The sequence below is a fragment of the Camelus bactrianus genome, chromosome 36 (genome assembly GCF_048773025.1).
Source record: "Camelus bactrianus isolate YW-2024 breed Bactrian camel chromosome 36, ASM4877302v1, whole genome shotgun sequence".
Taxonomy (NCBI): Eukaryota; Metazoa; Chordata; class Mammalia; order Artiodactyla; family Camelidae; genus Camelus; species Camelus bactrianus.
Genome location: NC_133574.1, coordinates 1,155,651 through 1,180,545, shown reverse-complemented (window position 1 = coordinate 1,180,545; position 24,895 = coordinate 1,155,651). Strand labels below are relative to the sequence as shown.

The window sequence follows — 24,895 nt, the reverse complement described above, 5'->3', positions numbered from 1 at the left end:
CAGCTCTCGGCCACCTACGTAAACGTGCCTTCTTTAGACTTTGCAAACACACAGGATCACACACTATTTGGTCTTTGAAATTACCTTCTTCCGTTCAGGATAATGTTTTTAACATTCAACCCCGTTGGCACATATATTTCTTTTTATTGGTGAATAATAGCCCACCGAATGGGTATTAACCGCACGTTTATTTGTTCTCCAACTGACAGCCATTCAGATTATTTGTCTAAGGAGAATCCTGCTATGAATATTCACATAGACGTCATGCTGTGGACGTACATTCTCCGTCTTCTGGGACTGAATTCCAGGATGGAATGGCTGGGGCAGACGGGAAGTTCTTGTTTCGCTTTTTAAGAAAATTCCCCACCGCTTTCCAGAGCATGTGGACCATCTGACCGTCCCATCAGCAATCCTCGGGGGTCCCAGCTTCTCCGTGTCTTTGCCAACACCTGCTACGCTCTCTTTTTTACTAGAACTGAGCCAGTGCGGGTGGACCGGTTACCTGACCGTGTCTCCGATTTTTATCTCCCTGAGGACCAAGGACGCTGCGCATATGATTCTGCGTTTATTTACCATCCGTTTACCTTCTCTGCGGAAATGTTTGCCCATTTTGTTTCGGGTTGTTTACCTCCTTACTGAGTTGCACGCGTTGTTTATATACACTGCACGCCGGAATTCTTCTCCGGTGCATCATTTGTAAACATTTTCTCACCGCCGGTCGCTTGCATTCTCATTTTCATAATGATGTGTTTTGAAACGTGACACTTTTAAATGTCTACGCCATCCAGTTTATCGGCTTTTCTTTTTTTTTTTTTTTTTTCCTTTGAGGAGCTGTGATTTCGGTGTTGAATCTAAGTACTCTTTGCTCACCCCAAGATCATGGAAATGCTCTATTTTTTATACAAAATTTATACAAAATTTTTATACAAAAGTATCGTTTAAACTCTTACATTTAGGTCTATGATTTATTTTGAGTTAATGCTTGTAGATGGGGCTGATCTAAGTAAAGATCTAAGCTTTTTTTTCTGTTTATTTTTCTTTTTCCATAAGGATCTCTATCTCCCAAATGGCCCCAGCACCATCTGTTGAAAAGTGTTTGCATGAGATCGGTGTCATTTCTGCAGTAAGAATTTTGGAAAAATTCAACGTGGAGGCCACATGGGAGCAGGCTTTCCTTGTGAGCGGGTCTTGATGTGAATCTGACACACACACACACACCCCATTCCTTCCTGTCCAACTCCCTGCATGGGGTTTGCTTATGACCTCAGCCTGCTGTCTGAAAGCCGCAAGGGGAAACACAGAACTCTGTCTAACTCTCAGTGCCGCTCACACGTCCCCCATGAAAACGCTTCTGATCATCTGAAGTCTCATTATTTGGCTTAAAAGCTTCATGAACGTTTCCATTTTCCTCCCCAAAACAGCCCTATTCATTTCCTTGTGGACAGAAAGCTGCAAATAACCAGCGTCCGGTGGCGCAGACTATCTGAGGGAGACACACCGTCTTTACACCCAGGGCCTTTGTGCTTTTGGGGGTCCATAGTCCCCCCGGGGTGTGCTGCTCCACCCACGTTGGAGAACCAGCACTGGACCCCGGCATCAAGGTCCTACGGCGGTCAGTTTCCTTCCTCTGAGCACAAAAAGGCAGACAGTGCGCCCGCATGCAGAGCGAGGCTTCCCGTGTCTGATGCTCACGGGCGCAACCAAGACGAAGGGCACCTGGCACCAGAGATAAACCTGAAGTCCTCTGCGTTGATACAATACTCTTTGTATCATTAGGGAAAAAAAACCCAAACCAGTCCCCCCACAAACATCCATTTTTATCAAAGCAAAGCCTGGGGAGATGGCTGTATACAAGCCCACAGTGAATACACAGTAACTCGTCTGTGGCGAGCGATGGTCTATTTATTATTATTTGTTTACAGCCCAGGGCATTCCTGGCTTCAAACTCTTGTTCCTCGGAGCAGGTGACTCGCGCAGCCTGCTGCTGAACTGCGACTTTCCGTCCTAACGGTGCCACAGGTCAAAACGTTAACAATATGATGAACCGAAGCCGACCTCCTGGGGTCAAGGGCTAAGGCCTCCATGTCCACGGAAGGAGCTTAAAAGACGTATTGCTGAATGGAAGAAGCCAGCCTGAGAAGGCTGCAAACTGTACAATTCCAGTCAAGTGACACTCTGGAAAAGGCACGGCTGCAAAAGCAATGAAAAGATCATGGTTTCCAGCGGTTTGGGGAGAGGGAGGGAGGGAGGGAGGAGCAGACGGAGCACAAGGGATTTTTAGGGCGATGAAATTAGTCTGTGTGACGCCGTAGTGATGGCCACATGTCATCATGCACCTGGCAAAGCCCACAGAATGTGCACCATCAAGAGTGAGCCCTCATGTAAACTGTGGACGTTGGTTGATAATAACGTGTCCACGTTGGTTCATCGATGGCACCAAAGATGCCACACTGACGAGGGATGCTGAGGGTCGGGGGTGGGGTGGGGAGGGCTCCGTGTGAACTCTCTGCACTTTCTGCTCAGCTCTGCTGTGAACCTGAAACTGCTCTAAAAGAATAAAGTCTATTCAAAAAATCCGAAATAAAAAACGTTTAATTTTACATAAGGCATCACTTTTTATGCCCTGTGACCTGTGCTCCATCAGACGTGGACTCTTTTTTCTTACGAAAACCTTGCCTTCCGTGGGCAGCGGCAGAGAAGGACGACCATAAATTATTCACTGATCCCAACCAATTATTACAGAATGTTTGTTTCTCACGGAAACTGTTCTCATTTTTCAAGCCAATTTTTTTTTTTTTTACCAAGACGTCCAAACACCATTTGCCCGCTTACAGTGGGAATACCCCAGAACTAGAGCTGGACGAAAGCCACATTATATCCAGTGAATATATTACCACAAATCTTAAGACGACTTTTGTGATTCGACACATTTAAATTTATTTTTAAGTGTCTTCCTGGGATGTTTTGACTTAACTGGATCAAACCTTTTCATCCAAATCCTTTTGTAACCTGTGACCCTTCTTAATCTAGTTTTAAGAAACATACACCCTCCACGCCTCTCTGTACCTCATTCGTACAGATTTTATTTTTGAACGCTTTCTGCTTATTCAAAAAAATAAAGTGATGTCTTCATGTAAAACCTGAGTACAAACAACAAAAAAAGAATGGCTTTACGATTTTATCAAAATTTTTAACCTAGCCACACACGGCAAAGAATTAATTCAAAGAATTTCTAAAGTGGGCTAAATCCTAAGGAAGAAAAGAATCACACACACAAAAAAATTCTTGAACGTCCCTCAGCAGGTGTGTATCCTGCGTGTGTGTCACGGGAAAGGACAAAAGAGTAAATGAATGGACGCTGCTGGATTATATACGGACAGGGACGAAGACAGAGATCAAGACAGACAGAGCAAATGTGCCAAAATGTTAGCGACAGGCCGATACAGCGAACGGCGTACAACCGTTCATTGTGCAATTTTGCAACTTGTCTGTAGCTTTGAAACGTCCAGAAGGCTTCAGAGAATCGAAAAAATCCTCAGGGTTGGACATCGCATCTCCCCAGGTTTTGCAAACATCCCAAGGGGAGCCCCCTGACCAACGCCAGAGCTTTGTCTCTGAGCGGAAGGGAACACACAGCACGTTGGACACTGAAGGTGCCAGACGTCGGGGCGACTGGTACTCGGGCCATCGCTGAACGCCCTCCAGCCACTGAGGGGCTGGGCCGCCCGCCACCTGCTGTCTGGACCTCGCCATCCCGGTGCCCTAACCGAGTCCACTTCCCCCCACCCACGGCTAGAGCTGTCCATTTATTTTTTAAAGAATTTGTCCACGCTCAATGGGCTCCCTGCTCTTAGCCTTGAGGGATGGTCCCCCGTCTTCATAACTAATGTGCACAGAAGAGCAGCCAGCCCCGCAGGCAGTGCCCTCTGGAGCATCTCCGGACACTGTCCACCTACGTTCAGAGGACGGTAGCCGTCCGGCTCCACACTGATTTCAGCCACCCACCTCGCAGGCTGGCCGGCTGCCTCTCTGAGACGCCCAGGCCGGGGGCTCGCTCCGTCTCTCTGAGATGCTCCGTCCCCGCCTGCGTCCCAGCACCATGCATGGGGGCCACGCAGAGACAGTCCCATCCCAGTCCCCAGGGGACACGTTCGTGGACTTGAAGACGCGGTCATGTCCCTTCCAAGCTGCACTCAGATGCTCTATCAAACCGGCCCCTTCCTGGAGCCCCAGTCCTTAACCCCATCCACCCCGGGAACACACTCTTGTCAATGCACCCTTAAGGTGATGCCCCGATGGGCCCCCTACTCCGCGAACCACGTCATCCTCGCCATTCGGAAGGAGGGAACAGCTTCCCTGCACGATCGGGGACGCCCTGCCACCTTGCTCGCATCGTGCAGACGCGGCTTTTGATCCACCCACCTCGGGCTCTCTTCCCACCTTCTCTTCCCGCCCAAGCTGCTTATGGAAAATATTCCGCCGTGTTCCAAGTGTCACCTGCTTAGTAATGAAACATTAATGAGCCCAGCCAGCGTGTTTGATTTTTGTCTCGGAAACGGAGAAACCGCTTTGCAAGAACAAACAAAGTGAAATTAAAATAAGGGACTCCCTTCGATAGTGGAAATTGAATTTCTCCCCGAAGAATGTCTTAACGTCTGTAAAGCCGGGGCAGGGGTGGGTGCTGAGACCGGTGAGAGCCAGCCTGCATCCCTGCAGCCCCGCACCCGCCGGCCCCCCCGGGACGCCGCGGTCAGAGATGCGTGTGAGTGACGCGGCGCAGGTCCCGGGGCCCTGCACGCCCGGGTCCCCGGGAAGCCGGCGAGGGGGCACACCTACCGTTCTTGCAGATGGGACAGCACTGGTCGGGCTCGTACACGGGGTCCACACACTCCGTCTGGGGACACGCGGACACCGTGCACAGCACTTCCCCGCTGGCCTCACAGCGGCACCGCTCGCACGGGGACACCTGAAACACAGGCCACGGTCAGAGTCAGGGTCAGCGTCCTCACCGCACAACATACAGACGTACTCAGCCCCGGGGTTTAGGGGGGTCCCCTCGGCGTAAACACCAGGTGGCCCCCCAGGTCTCTGTCTCCCTCTCTGCTCCCCATGGAGCAGCTAATTTTTAATTCGTCCACATAATGAGCTTTCTGTTGAAGACAAGTTTGTTTCTCTGAAGTGCAACAATCAAGGCAGCGTATTGAATTCTTGCCCGAGCAGCAGGCATCCTGCAGGTGACCCCCCTCCCCGCATCTCCGTGTTGAAGCGGCAGGACCGGAGAGGAAGGGGCGGGGGTGAGGAGGGAGCCCGGGGCCCGGCCAGGAGCTGTCTGAACGGGACCTCTCTTAACTCCCAGGCGACCCTAAACTGCACCTACCAACACGACCCGCCCTATTTACGGACGAGGAAAGCAGAACTCGGAAGCATCAGGGAGCTGGCCGTGGGCAGACCCTTCACCCGAGGCAGGGCTCCGGCTCCCAAGTCCGCGGTGGTGCCACTCCCCTCCAAGGCCTCGCGTGGGTCAGTCCCTTCCATCACGCAGTGTCACCTGGTCCTCCCACATCCTGGCTCCAACTTGCCTCCAGCCACTGGCCCCAGTTCTATATTTTGGATCACTCCAATGGCACGATGGCCGTTCCTGGAAAGGCTGCACCCTGCCAAGAAATCCTCCTAGAAACAACTCTTATGGACCACGATGTGGATGGATCTTTTTCCTGGAAACCACCCACGCAGTGACTTTTCATGTGGGTTGACCCATGACCAAGCAGAAACAGCACATGCAGACCCAGTGATCAGAAGCAGAAGCTGGAAATACGTGCTTTAAAGGGCGGTGGACACGGGGGTTGTCAAACCGAGCTTCCCGGACAGGGGCTGGCTTTGGGTACCAGGCCCAGGATGCAACCAGCACTTACAGGGTTAAGGAACACACGCGACACTCGGCAATGCAGCCTTTGCCTACACACAGCAAAAGGGAGAAACGGAAATCTCCACCAGATGGCCTGCTTATTTCATGGAGCAAAAGCTCGACTTGTACTTAAAGGCATGTTTCTCAGGTGCCAGGCCACGGTCAGCCCGGCTGGGAGTCAGGACTCAAGGGTGTGTGTGTGTGTGTGTGTGTGTGCGCGCGTACACGTGCGCTCTTAAAAAATAATGAAGGATATGTACTACTTTATATAAAATAGGCAAATTGCAAAGACCTGTTGTACAGCACTGGGAACTATACTCAGTACCTGGTAACAGCCTATAATGGAAAAGCATCTGAAAAAGACTAAATATATCTACACAACAGCCAAGACATGGATGCACTAAATGTCCATCGACAGAGGACTGGATAGAGAAGCGGTGGTCTATTTATACAATGGAATACTATGCAGCCACGAAAAAGAATGAAATCATGCCATTTGCAGCAACATGGATGGACCTGGAGATCATCATTCTAAGTGAAGTATGTCAGAAAGAGAAAGACAGATACCATGTGGTATCACTTATATGTGGAATTTAAAATATGACACAGGTGAACTTATTTATGAAACAGAAAGAGATTCACAGACATAGAAAACAAAATCATGGTTACCAGGAGGGGGGGAAGGGGGCTGAGGAAGGATAAATTAGGAGTTTGGGACTAGCAGACACACACTACTGTATGCAGAATAGATAAACAGCAAGGTCCCACTGTGCAGCACAGGGAAGTGTTTTCAATATTCTGTAATAAACCATAATAGAAAAGAATATGAAAAAAGAATATATATATGTTTAACTGAATCACTATGCTGTGTGCCAGAAGCTGACATAATATTGCAAATCAAGTACAGTTAGAGAGGAAGAAAGGAAAAAGGGAGGGAGGGGGAGAGAGAGAGAGAAAGAAAGAAAGAAAGAGAAAGAAAGGAAGGAAGGAAGGAAAAGAGAAAGAAAGAAAGAAAGAAAGAAAGAAAGAAAGAAAGAAAGAAAGAAAGAAAGAAAGAAAGAAAGAAAGAAAGAAAGAAAGAAAGAAAGAAAAAGAAAGGAAGGAAGAAAGAAAGAAAGAAAGGAAGAAAGAAAGAAAGGAAGGAAGAAAGAAAGAAAGGAAGGAAGAAAGAAAGAAAGGAAGAAAAAAGAAAGGAAGAAAGAAAGAAAGAAAGGAAAAAAGAAAAAGAAAGGAAGGAAGAAAGAAAGAAAGAGAAAGAAAGGAAGGAAGAAAGAAAGGAAGAAAGAAAGAAAGGAAGAAAGAAAAAGGAAGAAAGAAAGAAAGAAAGAAAGAAAGAAAGAAAGAAAGAAAGAAAGAAAAAGAAAGGAAGAAAGAAAGAAAGAAAGAAAGAAAGAAAGAAAGAAAGAAAGAAAGAAAGAAAGAAAGAAAGAAAGAAAGAAAAAGGAAGGAAGGAAGAAAGAAAGAAAGAGGAAGGAAGGAAGGAAGGAAAGGAGGAAAAAAAGACTAAAAAACCCGTAGAGCGTGGCCATGGACAAAATCTTCCTCTGCTTTGCATCACAGACTTAGAAGCTACAGCCAATCTCACAACAACATAGAGGCATGTATTTCAACCACATTCTTTTTTGGTATATATATAATTTTTATTGAAGTGTAGCAGAGAGCAGGTTGAACGTGACTCCCACCTGGTCTGTGTCCCAAACGTCCTTCCACCCTGGAAGGCAGAAATGACCTTTGCACGACATACAATGCCTTTCTTGTCTGATTTCTGGCGCTCAGCACAATGGCTCTGAGATCCGTCCATGTGGGAACACACACCAGTACTTTCTTTCCCTTGGATAATGTCCCACTGAATGGATGTACCACAGGTCCTTTATCCACTTTCTTGTTTAGGGATGTTTGGGTTGTTCTTGTTTAGGGCTGTGACCAAAAAAGCTGCTCTGAAAATTCATGCGCGCACACACACACACACACACACACACACGAAACTGATTTCTAGACATTTCCTCCAGCTCCCTCCTGCCTACACAGCGGGACTCCCCCACCAGCCACCAGAATGCCCACCGACTTGGCAATGTCAACACAGCTTTTCTCAAATCCTGCTTTCAAACACACCTTCCTCATCTTTGCTGCCAGAAAAGGCCAGTGAGCTGAGCTGGGTGGGAGGTCAGAGATGCCTTGTGTCACCCGCGTCCTGCTGTCTGAGCACCGACCACCATCACATTCCCAGTCTGGGACTTTTTTTTTTTTTTTTTTTTTTTTTTACTGTGATTGCTGGAGAAGGTGCCCTGAAACCCCGCTGCCGCCGGACGCAGTGGCTCCCGGTGGCTGCAAAGCGACTGCGGGCTGGACGCCGAGGCCTCCCCACAAGCAGACACGGGGGACGCGTGACACCCCCAGAACAGTTTCCAGCCCTTGTCGTGCTTTCACAGATAGGATTAATTCACACACAGAGTAGAAGGACCAGCAGAGATAACAGACGTCAGCGCAGACCCTGCGCAGCCCCAGACAAACCCCTCTCTCCATTCCTCCATTCCTTCCATCCTTGGGGAGGGTCTGTTTATCCTTCTAACCCCAAAGTGATGGATTCCGCAGGGACACAAGAGAAGATTAACGTGAACACGAAGAGAAACACCGAATTCCGGGCCCGTCTCTCCCTTGCACTTTCCTGATTCCATTTCCTTCGAATTCCCAAGGACCCGGGTCCCCTTGAGTCCTCCTGCCACCCAGAGCCCTGCTCCGGGTCAGCCGGGCAGCTGACACCTGCTTCGGTGCCACTCGGGGGCCAGGGCCACACCTCTGTCACACCCGGAATCGTTCCAGTGACGGAGCTGGTGCAAAACACTGAAAAGGCTGGATGAACATTGACCAAGTCAGGAAAGACAGGCTCGGAAAGACACAAGAGCTGAGGCCGACGTGCCGGGCGCGTGATGGAAAACGCTGAACGAGAAAAATCTGCACCTTGGCTTCAGGAAGGGCTGCTCTCCGCCTCGGCAGGAGCTGCCCGGGGATCAGACACCCACTCAGGAGGAAAAAGGATCAGACACAAATTGTCCTCTTCCGAGGGTTCACGATGCGGATGGCACGTTTAATCCGCCGAAGGAGGACACACCGGCCCTGGAATGAGATGCACTTTAAAGCCGCGACTTGACAGAAGGGGCAGGATGCTGTGTAATGAAGTGTGTGGCCCCTGGGTCTCTCAGCGCACAGTCTGAGATAAAGATTTGCAAATATTAACTATGGTGCATAAAATAGACACACAAGTTTATACTGTGTAGCACAGGGAACGCTATTCGATGAAAAAGAATCTGAAAAAGAACACATGTGAATATATACGACTGAGACATGACGCTGTGCACCAGAAAGGACACATTGCAACCGACTATATGTCAATTAAAAACAATTTTTTTTAAATTAAAAAAAAGCAAAACTTCAAGATTCTGGAGCAATCAAATCCTGCCCCTGGGGGCGGACGTCACGCCACCCACAGCCCATTAATTACAGCTTTTCTAACTGCTCCACTGTGTTTTGTCAATGTTTCCTATAAATGGTTGAACTTTATACGGAGTCGCCGAGGGTTCTGACTCTCTCAAGCATTCAATCCACAAGCTTCAAATGCAAACATGGACGGTGCAGGATGCGGGCACGTCCGTCTTGCGGACTCGGGGTGACACACGCCCGGGTCCTGGGACAGTGATGCCAGGAGCCGGCTTTCCCTGGCTGCATCACCAAGCCCTCCATCCTCCAGGGAGCAATGCCAGAGGCTCACTGCCTCATGGGATCCCGTATTCTCAAGGACAGATGCAAGGAAACACCCAAGTCACTGACCTCTGAGCTCCCCAGAGGTCGGGGACATTGAGACATAAATGCATGGAAAAAAAAACTAGCAGAATGGCAGGGAACGGTCGGTGCCAGCTGAGCTGGGAGCTGGGTGCCTGTTACGGATTTTAAAGGCAAGGGCTGTCGCTTTTGGTGGGAGGGGCAGGGAAAGATCAGACTGGAATATGGTTAAGTCAGCTGGGGAGGATGGAGGGACACCATCGAGACAAAGAGGGGCCTCGGAGGTCCCTCCTGGGCCGACGACCTGCCCCAAAGAGACCCAGAAACTGGTACGAACAAACGCTTCCCAGCATCCGCCGACGTGGCGAGCTGCAGAACTCAAAGACCGGTTCTCAGACGAAAAGAGCAAGGTCTTAGTGCCCGTCGGGCCCCTGGCTTCTGCTCACACCTTATGACCCAGGGACATCGTTACTCTGAAAACCTCAAACCCAGAAACAAGCGGCCGGAGGCTGGCGCTAAAACCGCCCTCCGCGAAAAGGAGCCTTGGCTTTGGCCCTTCGCAACGCCACTGGCACCGCCTTGTCACCAGGTGGCGGAAGTGTCCTTTCCAGCTGCCGAGCGTCCGGCCTCACGGTTGCTCACGTGACGCCCTTGAGGGCAACCGCCAAGTCTCCGTCTGTTCCAGGCGCCAGGTCTGTTAGCTTTTGATAACCTGCAGTCTTGTTACGTTGGGGCTGGAGGGACACGCAGGAACAATGCTTTCCAGCTCTGGTTTTTTCTGGGGTGGAAACACACGCACGGATCTGGTGAATCGCCAAGAAATCTACACAGGAGGTCGGGGCAGCGGCCAGAACTCGGGGGGCCACTCCCGTGCCACCTCCCCAAGCACGTCCTGCGCCCCCTGCCTCCATCGAACACCCTCTCCTGACTCCCTGCAAGAAGTCTGGGCGGTGCTGCGCAGCCCCCACCCTTCTTTTCAACAGTCCCCTCGAACTAAATCTTTCCCCAAACTTGAGCCGGGTTCCTTGGGTGAACCTGTCTCCATCGAGGCCAAGGCGTCGCCAAGCTCTGTCTCCCCCCCCACCCCCCGCCCCGGGAAGCAGCGGGTCCCGCGGCCGCCGGGCAGCCTGCGTCCTCCAGGCTCCACGCCCGTCAGTCAGGGCCGCTCGGCCATCGCTCCACCTGCTCCGTGTCCCGCCATCCGCCCTCCCTCCCGGGGGGAGGCGGCAGCGCCTTCCAGCCTCCAACCCCAGCCGACGGCTTCTGTTTGTCTCCTGCGCCCTGTTGTTTTGTTCTCTTTGGTGCCTCCGCGGGCTGTCAGAGACCGGATCCGCACACAAAGGGGCTTAATTAAGAACTGGCCCCGGGAGCCGTCAGTACCACGGATCGAGAGGCACCGGGCTGACACCCCAACACAGCCCGGCTTTCTTCTCAGGCACCAAAGAGCGGCTTTTCCTTCTTACGGTTTAGCCGGAGGCCAGACCCTCTGTCTCAAACTGTCTTTCAAACCCTCTTGTGAGTAATTGGCTCAGATTAAGATCCCGCAGGTCCTGGCGTAAGCGAGGGGGTGGATTTTGGCAGCGTTCGCACAGTGGGCTTCCTGCTCTGGGAAACAGGTGAGCAGCTAAATGAGAACGGCCTTGGGGGCGAAGCCTTTGTGGGGTAATAATGGGAGGTCGAGGGTGAGACCCTCATGGTGGGGCTAGTGTTCCTCTAAGGGGCGGCAGCGATGGCTCTGTGCCACGTGAGGACACAGTGGGAAGGCGCCGTGTGCCCGCCAGGAAGAGGGCCCTCAGCAGAACCAGACGGTGCAGCCACCTTGAACTTGGACTTCCAGCCCCCAGAACTCCGGGGAGTAAATCTCTGCAGTTTCAGCCTCACACTCTATTGCATTTTGTCACGGCAGCCTGAGCAGGCCTCGCCTGCAACCCCACTTCTGCAGTGGAGGGAGATGTGTGCCCACGGGGTCAGGGGGGGCATCCCCTGACCTCCCTCCCCTGCCCCCCCGGGGCAGCTGCGAACAGACCAGCGCAGAGCGGAGCAGAAGCCGGCGAGATGCTCAGCGACCACAGGTGCCCCCGGCGGCCGGACTCCGTGCTGCCCCCCAACACTGGGCCCGTCAGGGCGTGGCCTCTCTCCTCCCACCTGGGAGCACGGGGGACGGTGGCATTTTGATGGCATTAATTTCACAGACACTTTGCTCGTGCATGGGTTAACAAATTCAGACCTTACTAGAAGGGGCGTGACGCCCACTGGGCATGACTGCCTAGAGACCCGGCAGCCTGGGGGGACAAGGCTGAACAAACTCCTCCTCTTTAAAAAAAAAAAGAAACAAAACAATGCGGAGATCGAAACCCTTCTGTTTGAGAATTAGTGTAAAGCCTTGAAGATAGGGGATCCATAGGAGAAAGACACAGAGACGTGGTTTTCCCTTAATATATAAATGACCAAGTAAGTGTCTTCCCAGAGTCGGCTTTGGAAAGACGGGTGTGAGCGTGTGACCCGGGGATGGGTTCTCCTGGGGACCAGATCCAGATTCTTCCAGGGAATTAAGTCAACTAAGAAGACGAGGCGGGAGCTGGGTGCAGCATAGGAAGTGGTGGGGACTGCGGCAAACGGGGGAGACGCTTAATGTACCCCAACCAGCATGCACACCTCTTCCTGCCACAGACACACCCCAGGACACGACAAAACCGTGTGGTCTTCTTCATCTGAGACGCTCAGCAGGGAAGAATGCAATGCAGGTGACCCCAGGACCGTGGCAGCCGCCCCTGCCCAAAGCGGACGCAGCTCCAGAGCAAGACTCACAACGGGGGACTAGATGGCGGCCACCGGATGCCCGGCTGGACGCCCTCTGAGGTCGGAGCCGGGCTCCCACCGGCCGGCCTCGGCTGCCCATCACCCGGAGAGCGCCGGGCCCCAGCCCAAGCCGGGGCTGCGGGCGCTCCTGGCTGTCACCTCTGGTCCCACACTTCTCGGAGCATCCTGCAGCTCCAGCAGGTCACCGCCAGCCGTGTCTCCAGGTAAGGAAGCCCATTTCCGAGGGGTTTTAAGCTCAGGTGGAGGAGAAAACGCAGGGACCCTCACAGGAGAGGGTCCGTCTCTGAGCTCAGACCGTCCCTGAGTGCTGGCCGGTCCCTGCGGTCACCCTGGAGCAGGCTGGGCGAACTGCCCTGACGTCCTGGAGGGCACCTGAAGCCGGAGGGCAACTTGCTTCCCGCGGGAGCCGCGCTGCGCTGAGAGGCTGACATCAGAGCACAGTTCAGCCCTCGGGCGGTCCTGCCGCGCGTCCCCAGCTCCTCACAGACCCAGGGAAAGGCAGCGGCCTTGTCACAGTTCCTTCTCTTCCTCCTCCTCGTCCCTGACACGTCTGCCCGTGTGACCTGATCAATGCAAAGGGGCTCAGGGCAGCCCTGCTCCGCGTGGGAAGGCGCCGCCCGCATCCCGGCCACCTGCAGACTCCCTCCGTGCGGCCCCAGGGGACAGAGATGACCCGGTGACACCCTGTCCACTGGCCCAGGGCCTTGCGTCCCCAGAACAGAAGTGTCAACAATGCAGCAGGGTGAAGGGCCACGGGGCTACCCTGACCCCTCAACGGGAATTAATAAACGTGGGTCGTGGGTCAAAACTAATCTTGTATTCTATTTGTTTCCAGCCTTTTTTTTTTTTTTTTTTTTTAATGGAGGCTCTGGGGATGGAACCCAGGCCCCCGTGCATGCTAAGCACGCCCTCTACCCCTGCACTATTCCCCACCCCGCTGTCTCCGGCCTTCTGAAACAAAAATATTGCCATACCTTGTCCAAAAACATGCCAAATTTGAAAGTAAAACATAGGCAAGAAATTGTTTTTTAAAGTTGGACAAGGGAGCGAGAAATGAGGGCAGCCTGTGAACCACGACAAAAGCAAAGCCATGACCCACAGAAGGACCGGTCCATCCGCTTTTTCTGGGCTGCTCGGGGGGCAGAGGGCACCGACAGCCACGCAAGAGGGAGACTCCACTCAGAAGTGGTCTGAATTTGATCGCAGGACGGGCCGGAGCATCGTGCATGGCCGGCTGGAGCTTGGTGGCACCTGTGACCGGCAGAAGGAGGGGCCTGTGAACACGGCCATCTGTTTCACGATTCGGTCAGAAGCTGCACTCGCCCCCAGCAATGCCGTTTTCCCCAGAAGCATTTAAAGGTTGCATTTCACGGTGCTTCCCGTCTGCTCAGAACTGTGACAATGCCTCCTGGCGTTGGTTTTGGGGGCTGTTCTGTGCCCCGCCGGGTTCCAGCAGCACGCCTGGACCCACGCATCCTCCCACCGCATCCCGTTACGACAACCGCATCTTCTCCACGTGCCACCAGGCTCCCCGGCCCCCAGCTCCGCGAAGCAACAGGCTTCCTTCCGCTCCTCCTCGACCCCCTGACTTTGCGTCTGGGGTCGCGGCCCTTCTCCCTGCATTTCGGCCTTCAGGCTGCATCTGCAAACCCTCTCGGGGAAGGTGTGTGGCTGGTCCGCTCGCTGCTTTGGTCTGAAACCACTTCGGTCCAAGCTCCTTCCTGGAGGGCAGCCTGGCTGGGACGTAAATTGCATGAACACTTACTTTTTGTTCTTTTAAACACTTTCTTTCGCTACTTTGGGTTTTCAGGCGGTCAGCCTAATTCCTGTCACGTTGTGGGTTCAGTCTGTTCCCAGCGGGATGTTAGAGTTAGCTGAGATTATATATATATACATTTATATATATTTTTTATCTTTCTTTAGACGCACTGGGATTCCCCAATCAGAAAGCAGGGGCCTTCCGACTAGATGATCGTGGACACTCTGTCTTCGTTTCTTCCACGTTCTCTGCTACATCTTTCAAAATTCTAATCGGGTGTGTGTTACACCTTTTCTGTCTCGTGTCCACGTATCAAAACGTCTTCCTCTGTCCCGTCTGCGGACCTGGGTTTCCTTCTGGGAAACTTCAACTCTACCTGCTGGTTCCCTAGGTCATCTCGTAATCTGCACCTCCAGGCCCTCCCAGGCTGAGCCTCCCCGTGGTAACCCAGCGTTTATTTCTTTGGGAATGTTACTGTTTGGGCCCCGATCTGGTGGCGTTGGTCGTGGCTGCCTCAGGCTCAGGGCGCTCTCCCCTCTGCTGTGTAATTTGTATTCCGACATCACACGCCTTGGAACGCAATTCGCAGGGACGCTGTGCAGCCTGGATGGACGGCACGTGCTTCCCGAGGGTGCTGGCCTCCGTCGGGCGCCTGTGGGCGTGGCCAGCCTGGGACCCCTTTAAATAAAAACAAGCCTCTTGGAGTTTTCAGACCCCTCAGGGAAGAGTGAATGGAGACAGAAACACTTGAGAAGGACCCTCCCAGCTCTGCAGGCGCTGAGGCCTGTCCAGGGGTCTGTCTGCTCCGACCTCTGGCAGGCCAGGCTCCTCCGGGACCCATCCTGGTCTGATTCTGTCTCTCTGGGGCCCTGGATGTGTCACGTGCGGCAGCCTGGCCCTGAGGACCGAGGGTCGGGCCCCAGGCATCAGCGATGCTCACAGCCGCCCCGGAAAGGCTGGCCTTTCTCTCTGGATCCTGACTCCCACCCCTGGGAATTAATCTTTCTCTCTCTCTCTCTTTTTTTTTTTTTTTTTTTTTTTTTTTGCCATTTCAGCCATGCTTTTAAGAAGATGTGTTTTATGTGAGACCCAGGATGTCACGAGTCCTGTTTCATGCACTGTGGCTTTTCAGGCCATCAGTCTCCCATATTCCCCGGCAAGGGTGGCCTCATCACCTCCTTAAAGCAAAACTCACTTCTGCCCAAACAGGGGACGTGCAGAGCCACCTGGCACCTTGATTTTCCATCCCTGGGCTTTGGGGCGAAGGCTTCCACGAGAGCTCCCAGGGCCGCGGGCAGAGGCCTGACATCATCCTTTTCTGCAGATCTGACAGGCACTGGATGTCCTAGCCGCACCCCGGGGCCCGACAGAAATAGAAGGAGCGAAGTCCAGCTGGCAGGATCTCAGCCTTGGAACAGACACGCCGCAAGGAGGTTTTCCGGCTCTGCGGGCAGAACGGACCGTGAAGGATGGCTGCAGGGGCCCTGGGCTCGGGCGGGAACCCACCACCTTGGCTCAAACTCGTGCATATTCTTTTGGAGACAGACTCGGGTCCTCCCCCCACCCCGAAATCCCAGAACCCCAGGACTTTTCCGTCACTTAAAAACAGCCCAGCAGCAACCCCGGAGTCCAGGCGAGTGGCTTCCACCTGGCCTTCCACCCTGAGGGCCCTCTCGCCACGTTGCACACTCCTGGGTCGCTGCCCCCTCGCTGGAGGGACCCGAGGCTTTGTCTCCGCATATCCACTCTCTAGCCCAACGCCTGCAAATGTTTCTTTGAAGATGCATTCTTTTTGGAGGAACTGAATGCAGGAGTGCGTTTTCTGTTGGGAAGCATCAGATCTGGAAGCAGCATCCAAGAAGGAGACATTTACAGGAAAACACAGCCGAACGGTGAGGACCTCCCCGAGACTGGAGCCTGGGGAAGACGGTCTTTCCGGCTGCGGGCCGCACCTCCCAGAAGGTCCATGCTCCGCAGAGCGCACTTCCAAGGCCACACGAGCAGCGGGCTCCCACTCCCCTGTCTGTGCAGAGCTCTGCAGGGTCACACGTGCCTCATTCCCTCCTCATGACGTGGGCCACAAGCAGGATACCGTCCACGCTTTACCACCAGAGGCTCTGAGAGTTGCCCGGGGCACAAGGACGGAGCAGAACATGGCACCGGGGCGTCTTCAGACGGTGGGTCCTCTGCCCTCGGAGCTCTAGGAGCTGCCTGTCCACCCGAACTGCGGGGCAGGACTTGACGGTGTGGGACCAGGCCTGGGGGCCTCCCCGGATGCCCACTGGCTGGCCGATTTGGAAGAAGGCACTGGTCCTCTAAGGGGCAGTTTCTCCCCTTGCGGGCAGAGGGCATCACCTAGGAGCGAGGCCGCAGGACCACGGGGAAGTCAGGCCAAGCAGGGGTGTGGTCAGCTGGCGAGCAGGTGTCCTTGGAAAGGAGCAGGTGGCTGCCACCTGGGACTCGTCCGCTCTCGCGACCAGGTGGCAATCAGACAATGACTTCTCATTTGTCAGATGTCCGCAGTAGTCACACGTCTGTCTTCTGTGTGGTGGGCCGCGCAGAGCAGCTCCCTGGGCCGGGGCTGGCTGTCGGGTCAGCGCTGTGTCTGCCGAGGGCCTGGTCACCCCCGAGGTCCGCCCACCTGTCCAGATCCAGCGCCCCGCAGGGAATCCCGCCCTTTTGTCCTCAGGGGGGTCCCGTTCCCCCTACAACTCAAGATTTCAGGCCTTGAAGGACACAGTTATTTATTGGGTCCTCGATGGCCTGGGTGAAACACAACATAAACCCACTGAAATACTATATAAAAACCACCACACTGATTCAGCATTTACCAGACACAGATGCGGGCCAGGTGCCTCCCCTCCTCCACGGACCACAAATCCCCTCAGCCACACAGAAGGTGCCACCCATCACCGAGGGGCCGTGAGCAGCCGCAGGCACGTGGGGAGGGCACGATGCTCAGAGCCCGGCAGGCCAGGCCTCAGAACCCAGCTTCCCTAGTTACGGGATTGCTGACTTTGATCAAATTCCTGAAGTGGTTTGAGCCTTAATTTTCTCTCCTTTAAAACAATAAAAATAAAAAATACCATTAATATTAGTCTGTTGTGTAAATCCTCCCAAAATGCAGACAGCGCGTTGGCGCTGGACAAACGCTGGCTTCTTTTTTCCCATCATAAAAGCCTACACTTTGGGGGGTTAGCAGATACGGGTCCGGTTCAAAATCTCCCTAAGACACCTCGGCCACGGCAAAAGGTCCTCAACATTTGGTCCTATCCAGAGAGTCCATGAGAATATTCGGGCCACGCCAAGTGGTTTTGGACGGGACCAAGGATCAGGGACCTGTCGGTGTGGATCAAGTTTCTTAGGGACGTTTCGGACATTTTTATAACGTTCGTCTCACCAGATGCGCAAGTCAAGCACTGTGTGGAACATGTTAATAAGCAGTTAGTTATTTAAGTTGGGTTTCCCCTGCCTGAGTCAGGGACACGTCTGAAGGGCCCAGAGAAACCACATGGACTTCCTTCTTTAAAAAAAGAAAAAAGAAAGTTGCCATTTAAATGGCTTTAGCCAGAAAGGCAGAAACTAAGAAATCCAGAACTTGCAAAATCTTCTTAGAAACTACGAGAAACTCCATGGTAGCAACAGCACACGCAGGAGACTGACTTATGGAAAAGAACGTGCACCTTGCGGGACTTAAACTTTGCAAAGGTGGATAATGATGGCTTTGTTCCGGGTTAAGCAGCATTCGCCAAAAGACTATAAATGCCGCGAGACTGTCTTTCTCTTTACTGGCAGTTTCTCATAATTGCAAGAGAGATCTGTTTAGATGGCGCTTTTGATTCCAAATTTCATGTAAGATTTTTTGACTTTTTTTTTCATCATAAACTCCCAGCCAGGAGATTTTTTTTGCAGCAAGCCAAATGCTGAGGCTCTCGTGTGACTCACGGGTCCGGAACCACTTCACCTGCGTTCAGTTATCTCCCGTCCAACAGTCCCCACGCGTTAAAAGACAGCCCAGCAGGCGTCGCTGATCCATAATTCATGTGCTCTTTTCCTTCCGAGGTTCCTCCAACTGCAAGTCAGGGCTCCAGCCTCGACACCCTGGGCAGATCCCACCCCGACCAAAAGCAGGTGAAATTTCGGTTCTCCTGCACACCTTTATCTCGGGGAGGCACACGCATTCCATGAGGTGCTAGAAAACACCGAAACGAGCTTGCAGACCTCGTTTCCAGCTCCATGGGTCCCTGGCGATCAGGATTCCCAGGTGCAGGGGGCAAGGGGGGACAAGTTCTTTTGAGGTTCGAAACGGAATGGTTTTACATGAATTGGATTTCAAATCTGACCTGCTGCTGGCCCCCGCGGTCGTCACCAGGGGCAAGTGTGAAAGAGATCAGCAGAGCCCGGGGCAAAGGGTTCACTGACACAAGTGATGTGACAGTTCCTGACGGCGCCTGGCGTGGAATACACAGATTCACGGTGGTCTCAGTGGGCCGCTTAATTATGCTTATCAGACCTTCATTAGTTTATTACCCATCACTCTGTGCCTTGTCTGTAAATTCTTTCTGCCCATCAGCCTTGCTACTGCAACCCGCCCCCCACCCCACAGGCCTGGGACGGCCACTCTGGTCCCCGACAACCTACGCGACAGGCTGGACCGTGTCACCCCCCAAATTCAGATGCTGACGGCCTAACCCTAATATCTCAGAATGTGACTGTCTTTAGACACGAAGTCTTTCCAGTGGTGACAAAGGGAAAAGGTCATATGAGCTGGTCTGAAGCCAGTCCGCCTAGGGTCCCTGTGAGGAGGGATCAGGACACAGACACGCACAGAGGAAAGGCCATGCGGGGGCACAGGATGGAGACGGCCTCGGGGGAAACCGGCCCTGCTGGCACCTTGCCCTCGGACTTCCAGCCTATAAATGTCTGTTGTTGACGGCCTCCGGTCAGTGGTTCTTTGCACGCAGGTGACATACCACGGGAAGCAGGGAGCACCACTCATTTAGAAAAATTATAAACCAGGAGGCAGGCTTCCTGACTCAGAGCTGGATGCCGGCTGGTATGAGGTGAAGACAGGACACTTGGTACAATGTGAGCAGCAGTGGAGGAAATCCTACAAGTAACTGTGTTTTTATTTGGCTGCACAAAATAAATCGCGAACACCCCTGCAGGAATGAGGAGATGACTCTATTATGAGCACCTTAACAGTATCTCGTCCAAGCAAGTGAGGTCTTCAGCGGACATCCGGCTGAGATCCACCAGGCAGAGAGGAACGGGGGTTTTTTGTGGGGCAAAGAGCAGGGAGAGGAGGCGGAAGGCAGGCTTGGAGCACAGAGAAGGCTGCGCAGAGGACAGCAAGTGGACGCGGACCCAGGCAAAGAGAAGCTCAGGAGGGCGGGCGAAGCTACGATCTGTCCAGGACCCAGCGCGCATCCAGGCACAAGAAGGATCTGGGTTCTGGTTTCTGACTTCAGACACCCACCGACGGCGTCCAGCCTCCATCACTCTCAGAGAGCAGAGAACAGACCACCTCAACGCCCGAGTGCCCCCCAGGGAAAGAGGTCCAGAACCGGCCTCCCTTCCACCTCCATCCTTGCTACGGTCAACAGCGTTCCAAGCAGAACCCTTTGTACCGCCACCTCCATTTGAATTGCATTTTCTTTGGCAAAGCGCAAAGCGCTTCAGATACAAAGTGCATTCCTTCTCCCTTTTCCCTGTACTTTGCGCCACGCAGACTGCAGGCTGCAACGGCTCTCCTCTGAAGCCCAGGGTACCCGGAGTAGCAGGCGCGCGAGCAGCCGTGCCCTGGCGCTCAGCATCATGTCCCGACAATGCCCCGTTGTTGCAGCGCACAAACCCCCGGGGCCTCCCCGCTGACCCTCTGCCCTTCTGCGCTCCTGCTCTTTGGCACGTGGAAGGAAGCTTGCACAAAGCCAGGGTACCTTCGGGCGATGCCTGGAAACCTTCCCGATACTAACAGAAAGGAACAAGCCTTGTGACATAGTTGCACTGTGCTTACAGGAGCAGGAACAGCGTTAACATTTCGCGGCAGCTTTGCAACATTCATGCACGTGGGCCCCTTGGCAGCGGGGTTAAAGGCTCCGTGAGCGAAGGGCTGCTGGAAGGTGAAAAATGCACTTTATAAAAAGTAGCTTTACGGGCACTGTGATTCGCCCCGAGATGATCAGCTCCCCGGTCTCCATTCTGTTCCTGACATCTCTCAACTCCAGACCGTGAAACATTCTAGCTATCCACCGATTTTTGAAAACAGGAACCGAATAAGGAAGCCCCTCCCCCAGGGCACCCAGCGCTCGGCAATGAGCAACTAAGACAGAGGTTGGAATTCTTCCTTCTACCTCTGATTCTTGCTCTGTGATGTGGTTGGGTTTTTTTTTATCAACCCAGGACCTCCTGCCTGCTCAGCACGCACTCTGCCGCTGAGCTCTACCCTCCCCTCCACGGGACGCTCCAAAGAAGTGTCTACAGAGCAGCACGCAGTGTGAAAAACCAACATTATTAACGAGAAACTCACTGCTCTGTCTTTGCCCCACCACACTGAGATTTTTGTACGCACCTAAAGCAGAAGGGCACTGTTCGTCTGCAACCCTGTCCCAGGCCGACCTGGAAGGTTCCCTCCTTCCGGCTTCCCCAGCTCCCACGGCCAGCTGTGCCTCGGCACTTCTGATTTATACCCAAAACATCTGGAGACGTACCTGCCCGGCTCCCCAGCAACCGGGAAGCCTTCTGAGGGCAGGGCTCCTGACTCACTTCTGTTGTGTGGCCAGGTTCCGGGGACCCACAGCCGCCCTCCCCAGCCGCCTTCCTTGCTCAGCTCCCAGGATGCCCTCTGCTGCCCGGGAGAGCTCTGGCATGCCAAGTCAACAGGCCAAGTCGAGCCAGGCCAGAGGGTGAGCGGACCGTGGCGGGGTTGGAATGGCTGGATGGCCGGGCAGTTGCCTCCCAAGCTCACTAGTAAAGCAGCAGGGCTTTTGGAGTTCACCCCCGGGCAATGCAAGCGCCCTGGGAAGTATCTCCACCTGCACACGGGCCCCGCGGGGCTGGGCTAACGGCGCGCCCGCTTGACACAGGACTCTGCTTCTTAAAGGCCGTGTTGCTTCCACCTTATTTAACTATTGTGTCTCAGTTTCCTCTTCTTCATAAGCTGGAGCTAACAGTCATCTACCTTGCAGCGTGCTATGAGTTTTAACTCAGTTAATACTGACATCTCACAGCCAGCGTTCAGTAAATAGCCCACGCCGTTAGTATTACGACCAGAATTCGCCTAAAATAAAACAATTTTTAACCATCAACAGTACTTCTTTCTTTCTTTTTTTTTTTTTTTTTGCCGTCTACTATTTTGGCATCCGATCAGCAAGCATTTTTTTTCCTTTTCAATTTCTAGAGCATTTGCCTGGCACCCAACATATAATCTAGGAAAGTGGCTTATTTAGAACGAGCTGAAGGATCGACCCCACATGGCACGGAAAACTACCCTGTGTTTGAAAGTAGGTGAGCATTTCGGCAACAACGCTCTTCAATTAGGAGCCGTCAATTGATGTTAAAAGCAGAACCAGGACTTTTGTTCGGTCAGCTTCCCCTCCGTGCCACGGGCTTCACTCTGAGGAAACCCTTTTATAGCGAATGTGGCTTGGGGCACATGGCTTTTAAAAAAATTAGCTCTGGCCTGAAAAAGAGCGACTGGGCTTGGCGGCCGCCAAGCAGCGCCGCCCACCTCTGGGCACCGGGGCGCGCCGGGGGGGGGGGGGGCGCAGCGAGCGGGGCGACCCCCTCCGGGGAGGCGCAGAGGCGCCCGGCGGGCGCTCGCGTCTTACCACGAACTCCTCCAGGGTCTGGTAGGTCCTGCCCCGGAACTCGCAGTAGTTCCTCCTCTCCTTGCACTGCGGGCAGCACTGGCTGGTGTCGACGTGGATGCAGCGCGGGTGCAGCCGCGGGCACTCGGGCTGCGCGCACAGCGGCCCCTCCTCGGTGCACAGGCACGGGCAGGCCGAGGGGCCCGGCGCGAACTTCTCCCCGATGGCGTAGACGAAGCCGCCCTCGTCCACGCAGCCCTTGCCCCGGTAGTCCGGGTACGCGTACTCCTCCGGCGGCTCGGGCGTGGGCTCGGGCTCCGGCCGCGCCGCGTCCTGGGCGGCGGGGGGCTCCTCGCGCGGGGTGTCCCCGCGGGGCCGCGCCGGCAGGGCCCCGGCCTGGGCGGCCCAGGCCTGCTTCTGCTTGGTCCACGCCTCGCGGCCGGCCGGCCCGCGGCCGCCCCTGCTCTTCCAGTCCCGGCCGCCGCCGCCGCCGCCGCCCTCGTCCCTCGCCGGGCGCCCGAGCTCGCTCACCCGGCCCGGGCCGTCCCGAGACGCGTGCTCGCGCTTCTCCTGGCCCGGCTGCTCCGGCGCGCGGGCCAGCTTCTCCAGCGGCATGCTCGGGCTGCACAGAGCCACCACCAGGCAGCAGGTGAGCAGGAGGGAGCTGGACAGCGCGCCCGCTGCCATCGCCGCCGCGCTGGGCATCCCCTACCGCGTCCCGGCGGGCGGGCGGGCGGGGAGCGCGGCCGAGGGGCGAGTCGCATTCACAGCCCGGGGGCGCGCCGCCGCCAGCCGGGAGCCGCCGTCCCTGCGGAGAGAGAGCAGCGCACAGCTGAGCCCCGCGGCCCGCGCGCGCGCGGCCCCCGCCCGGCCCCGCGGCTGCCCACATCCGCGCGCCGGACGCCCGGCGCCGGGGCCCGGCCGGGGCGCTCAGGCGTCCCGCGTGGCGCAGACGTCCGCGGAAGCCAAGTCCCGGGAGAAGCCCGGCCGCCGGTGCTGCTCCCGCGGCCGTGAGGAGCGGGGAGGCGGCCAGCCGGGCCCGCGCCCCCTGCGAAGCTCGGAGGGCGCCCCATCTTCCGGAGTCCCGGGTCCCCCTCCCGAGGTGCTGACCACACTTTCCTAAAGGTTACCCATCGCGGAATTGCGCAGTGGAGGACACGAGGGACCCCTCCCTCGCTCGCCTTAGGGCGTCTGGGGCGGAGGGACGGGCGGGGGTGAAGGCAGCCCCTAGGGCCCGGTGATTCATCCCCAACAACTTTTCAACCGCCCCCGCCCCCTCCCCCCCCCAGGCAGGAAGAAAGTCCCCGACGACCCCCTCATCCTCAGTACCCCTCCCCCTCCTCCCCCTCCCCCGCCGCGAGGTCGGGGATCCTGGCGCCCAGGCAGTCGCTCAGCGACTCGGGGCGTTAACAAGAGACCCCTGCGTGGGTCGCAGCGCTGTCTCACAATTTTTTTTTAGATCGGGGGGGGGCGGTCGTGGCGGCGGGGCAGAGATGCCCGGCAGCACCAAGGTGTGCAGTCGAGGGGGAGGGGGCTAGGGGTGCAGGGCGCTGGGCGCGGCGAACCCCTCACTCTCCTAGTCTCCGAAAGCCTCTCTGGGTCCCAAACTTTCTGCCGCCCCAAGGGGCCGACAGAACCCTAGACGCCGCAGGGTGCTGGGAACCCAGCCTCCTCCACCTGGCCCTCCGCCTCCCCCAGCCCCGAATGCGGCGCGCTCCAGGGGGTGGCTGTCTCCCCCTCGTCCCCACCCCCTTCCGGGAGGGCTCCGGTCACCCCCGCCCCCTGCTCACCCCCAGCCCCGGCCTGGCGGCCCTCATCCCAGGCGAATCGCCCAGAAATACGAACTTGGAGTTCGGAGGCGCGCCTTGGGAGCAGCAGGGAGGCGGAACGGTGCCCGGGGCGCTGCCCCCCAACACGCACCCCCAGCCCTGGGGGCGCGCGCCCACCCTACGTACATGAGCGCGGGGCGCCGGCCGGACGCCGGGCTCGCGGCGGGCGCGGTAGCAGCAGCGGCGGGCGCGGCCCCGGGAGGCCGGCGCCCATCCTCCGGCCGGCCGGGGACCCGCGCGGGGCGCACCGCGGAGAGGGCCGCCCCACCTGCGCGCTCCGCCCGGCGCGTGCACCCGGCTAGGGCGGCTCCGCCCGCTGGCTCGTCGCGCCGCCCGCGGCCGCCGCTCGTGGCTCCAGGTCGCGTCAGCGCCCGCGCCGCCCTCCGCCGCTCCTCCCCAGGTGTGCTCCCCGCGGTTCCGGTCCCCAAGACGGACTGCGCCCTTGGGGCACCCCGCCTCGGCCTGGCGCCTCTCCTCCGGCGGGGACGGCGGGCTCCCCGGACCAGGCAGGGATGCTGCGCGAGGCGCGGCGCGTCGGACGCAGAAGAGACGCCCGGAGCGCGGCGGGCGAGTGGCACCGAGGCCGGAGTGGGAGCCCGAGCGCCCTCCTCCGGCCTCCCCGCCTCCCCCGCCGCGGCCGCCTCGGGCCCCGCGCCCCCTCCTCTGCGGCCCAGGGGCTGGGGGGGACTCCCTCCCGCTTGCTCCCTTCCGGGCCCCCCAGACCCACCTGTCAGCCTCCCGCGCGGCCGCCCCCCCGTTCTCCCCTGTCACTCACCCTCCCCTGGCCCTTTCATCTCGCCATTTCCCTTTGCTTTATTCTTTAATTTCTTCCTCCCTAATTGGCCCCCTCTGGCTTTCCTCCCTGAGGACAGCTCGGTGTTGCGACTGTTGAAAAATCTGAACCGAACTGCGTGTTCAGTTTGGAATTCGAAGGCCGTGTTAGCTTAGCAGCCTTTTGGAGGGTTTTTTTTTTTCTTTTCTCCCCTGCACCCTCCTC

At 55.7% G+C, this 24,895-nt stretch overlaps 1 protein-coding gene across 2 annotated transcripts in view; it reads right to left on the bottom strand.

The window, feature by feature from the left end:
* LOC123615417 (brorin) overlaps nt 1–24,483 on the bottom strand; it is a 46,947-nt gene extending 22,464 nt beyond the window's left edge. The window contains exons 1-3 of one of the 2 annotated variants that reach the window (XM_074358645.1): nt 24,025–24,483; nt 22,091–22,877; nt 4,837–4,966 (exon numbers count right to left, since the gene is read on the bottom strand). In XM_074358645.1, the coding sequence (XP_074214746.1) occupies nt 4,837–4,966; nt 22,091–22,774 (814 nt within the window). In that variant the 5' untranslated portion in view covers nt 22,775–22,877; nt 24,025–24,483. Of the gene's footprint in view, nt 1–4,836; nt 4,967–22,090; nt 23,361–24,024 lie in introns of those variants that run through there. The other variant, XM_074358646.1, reaches the window with a different exon arrangement.
* Nucleotides 24,484–24,895: the final 412 nt, after the last annotated feature.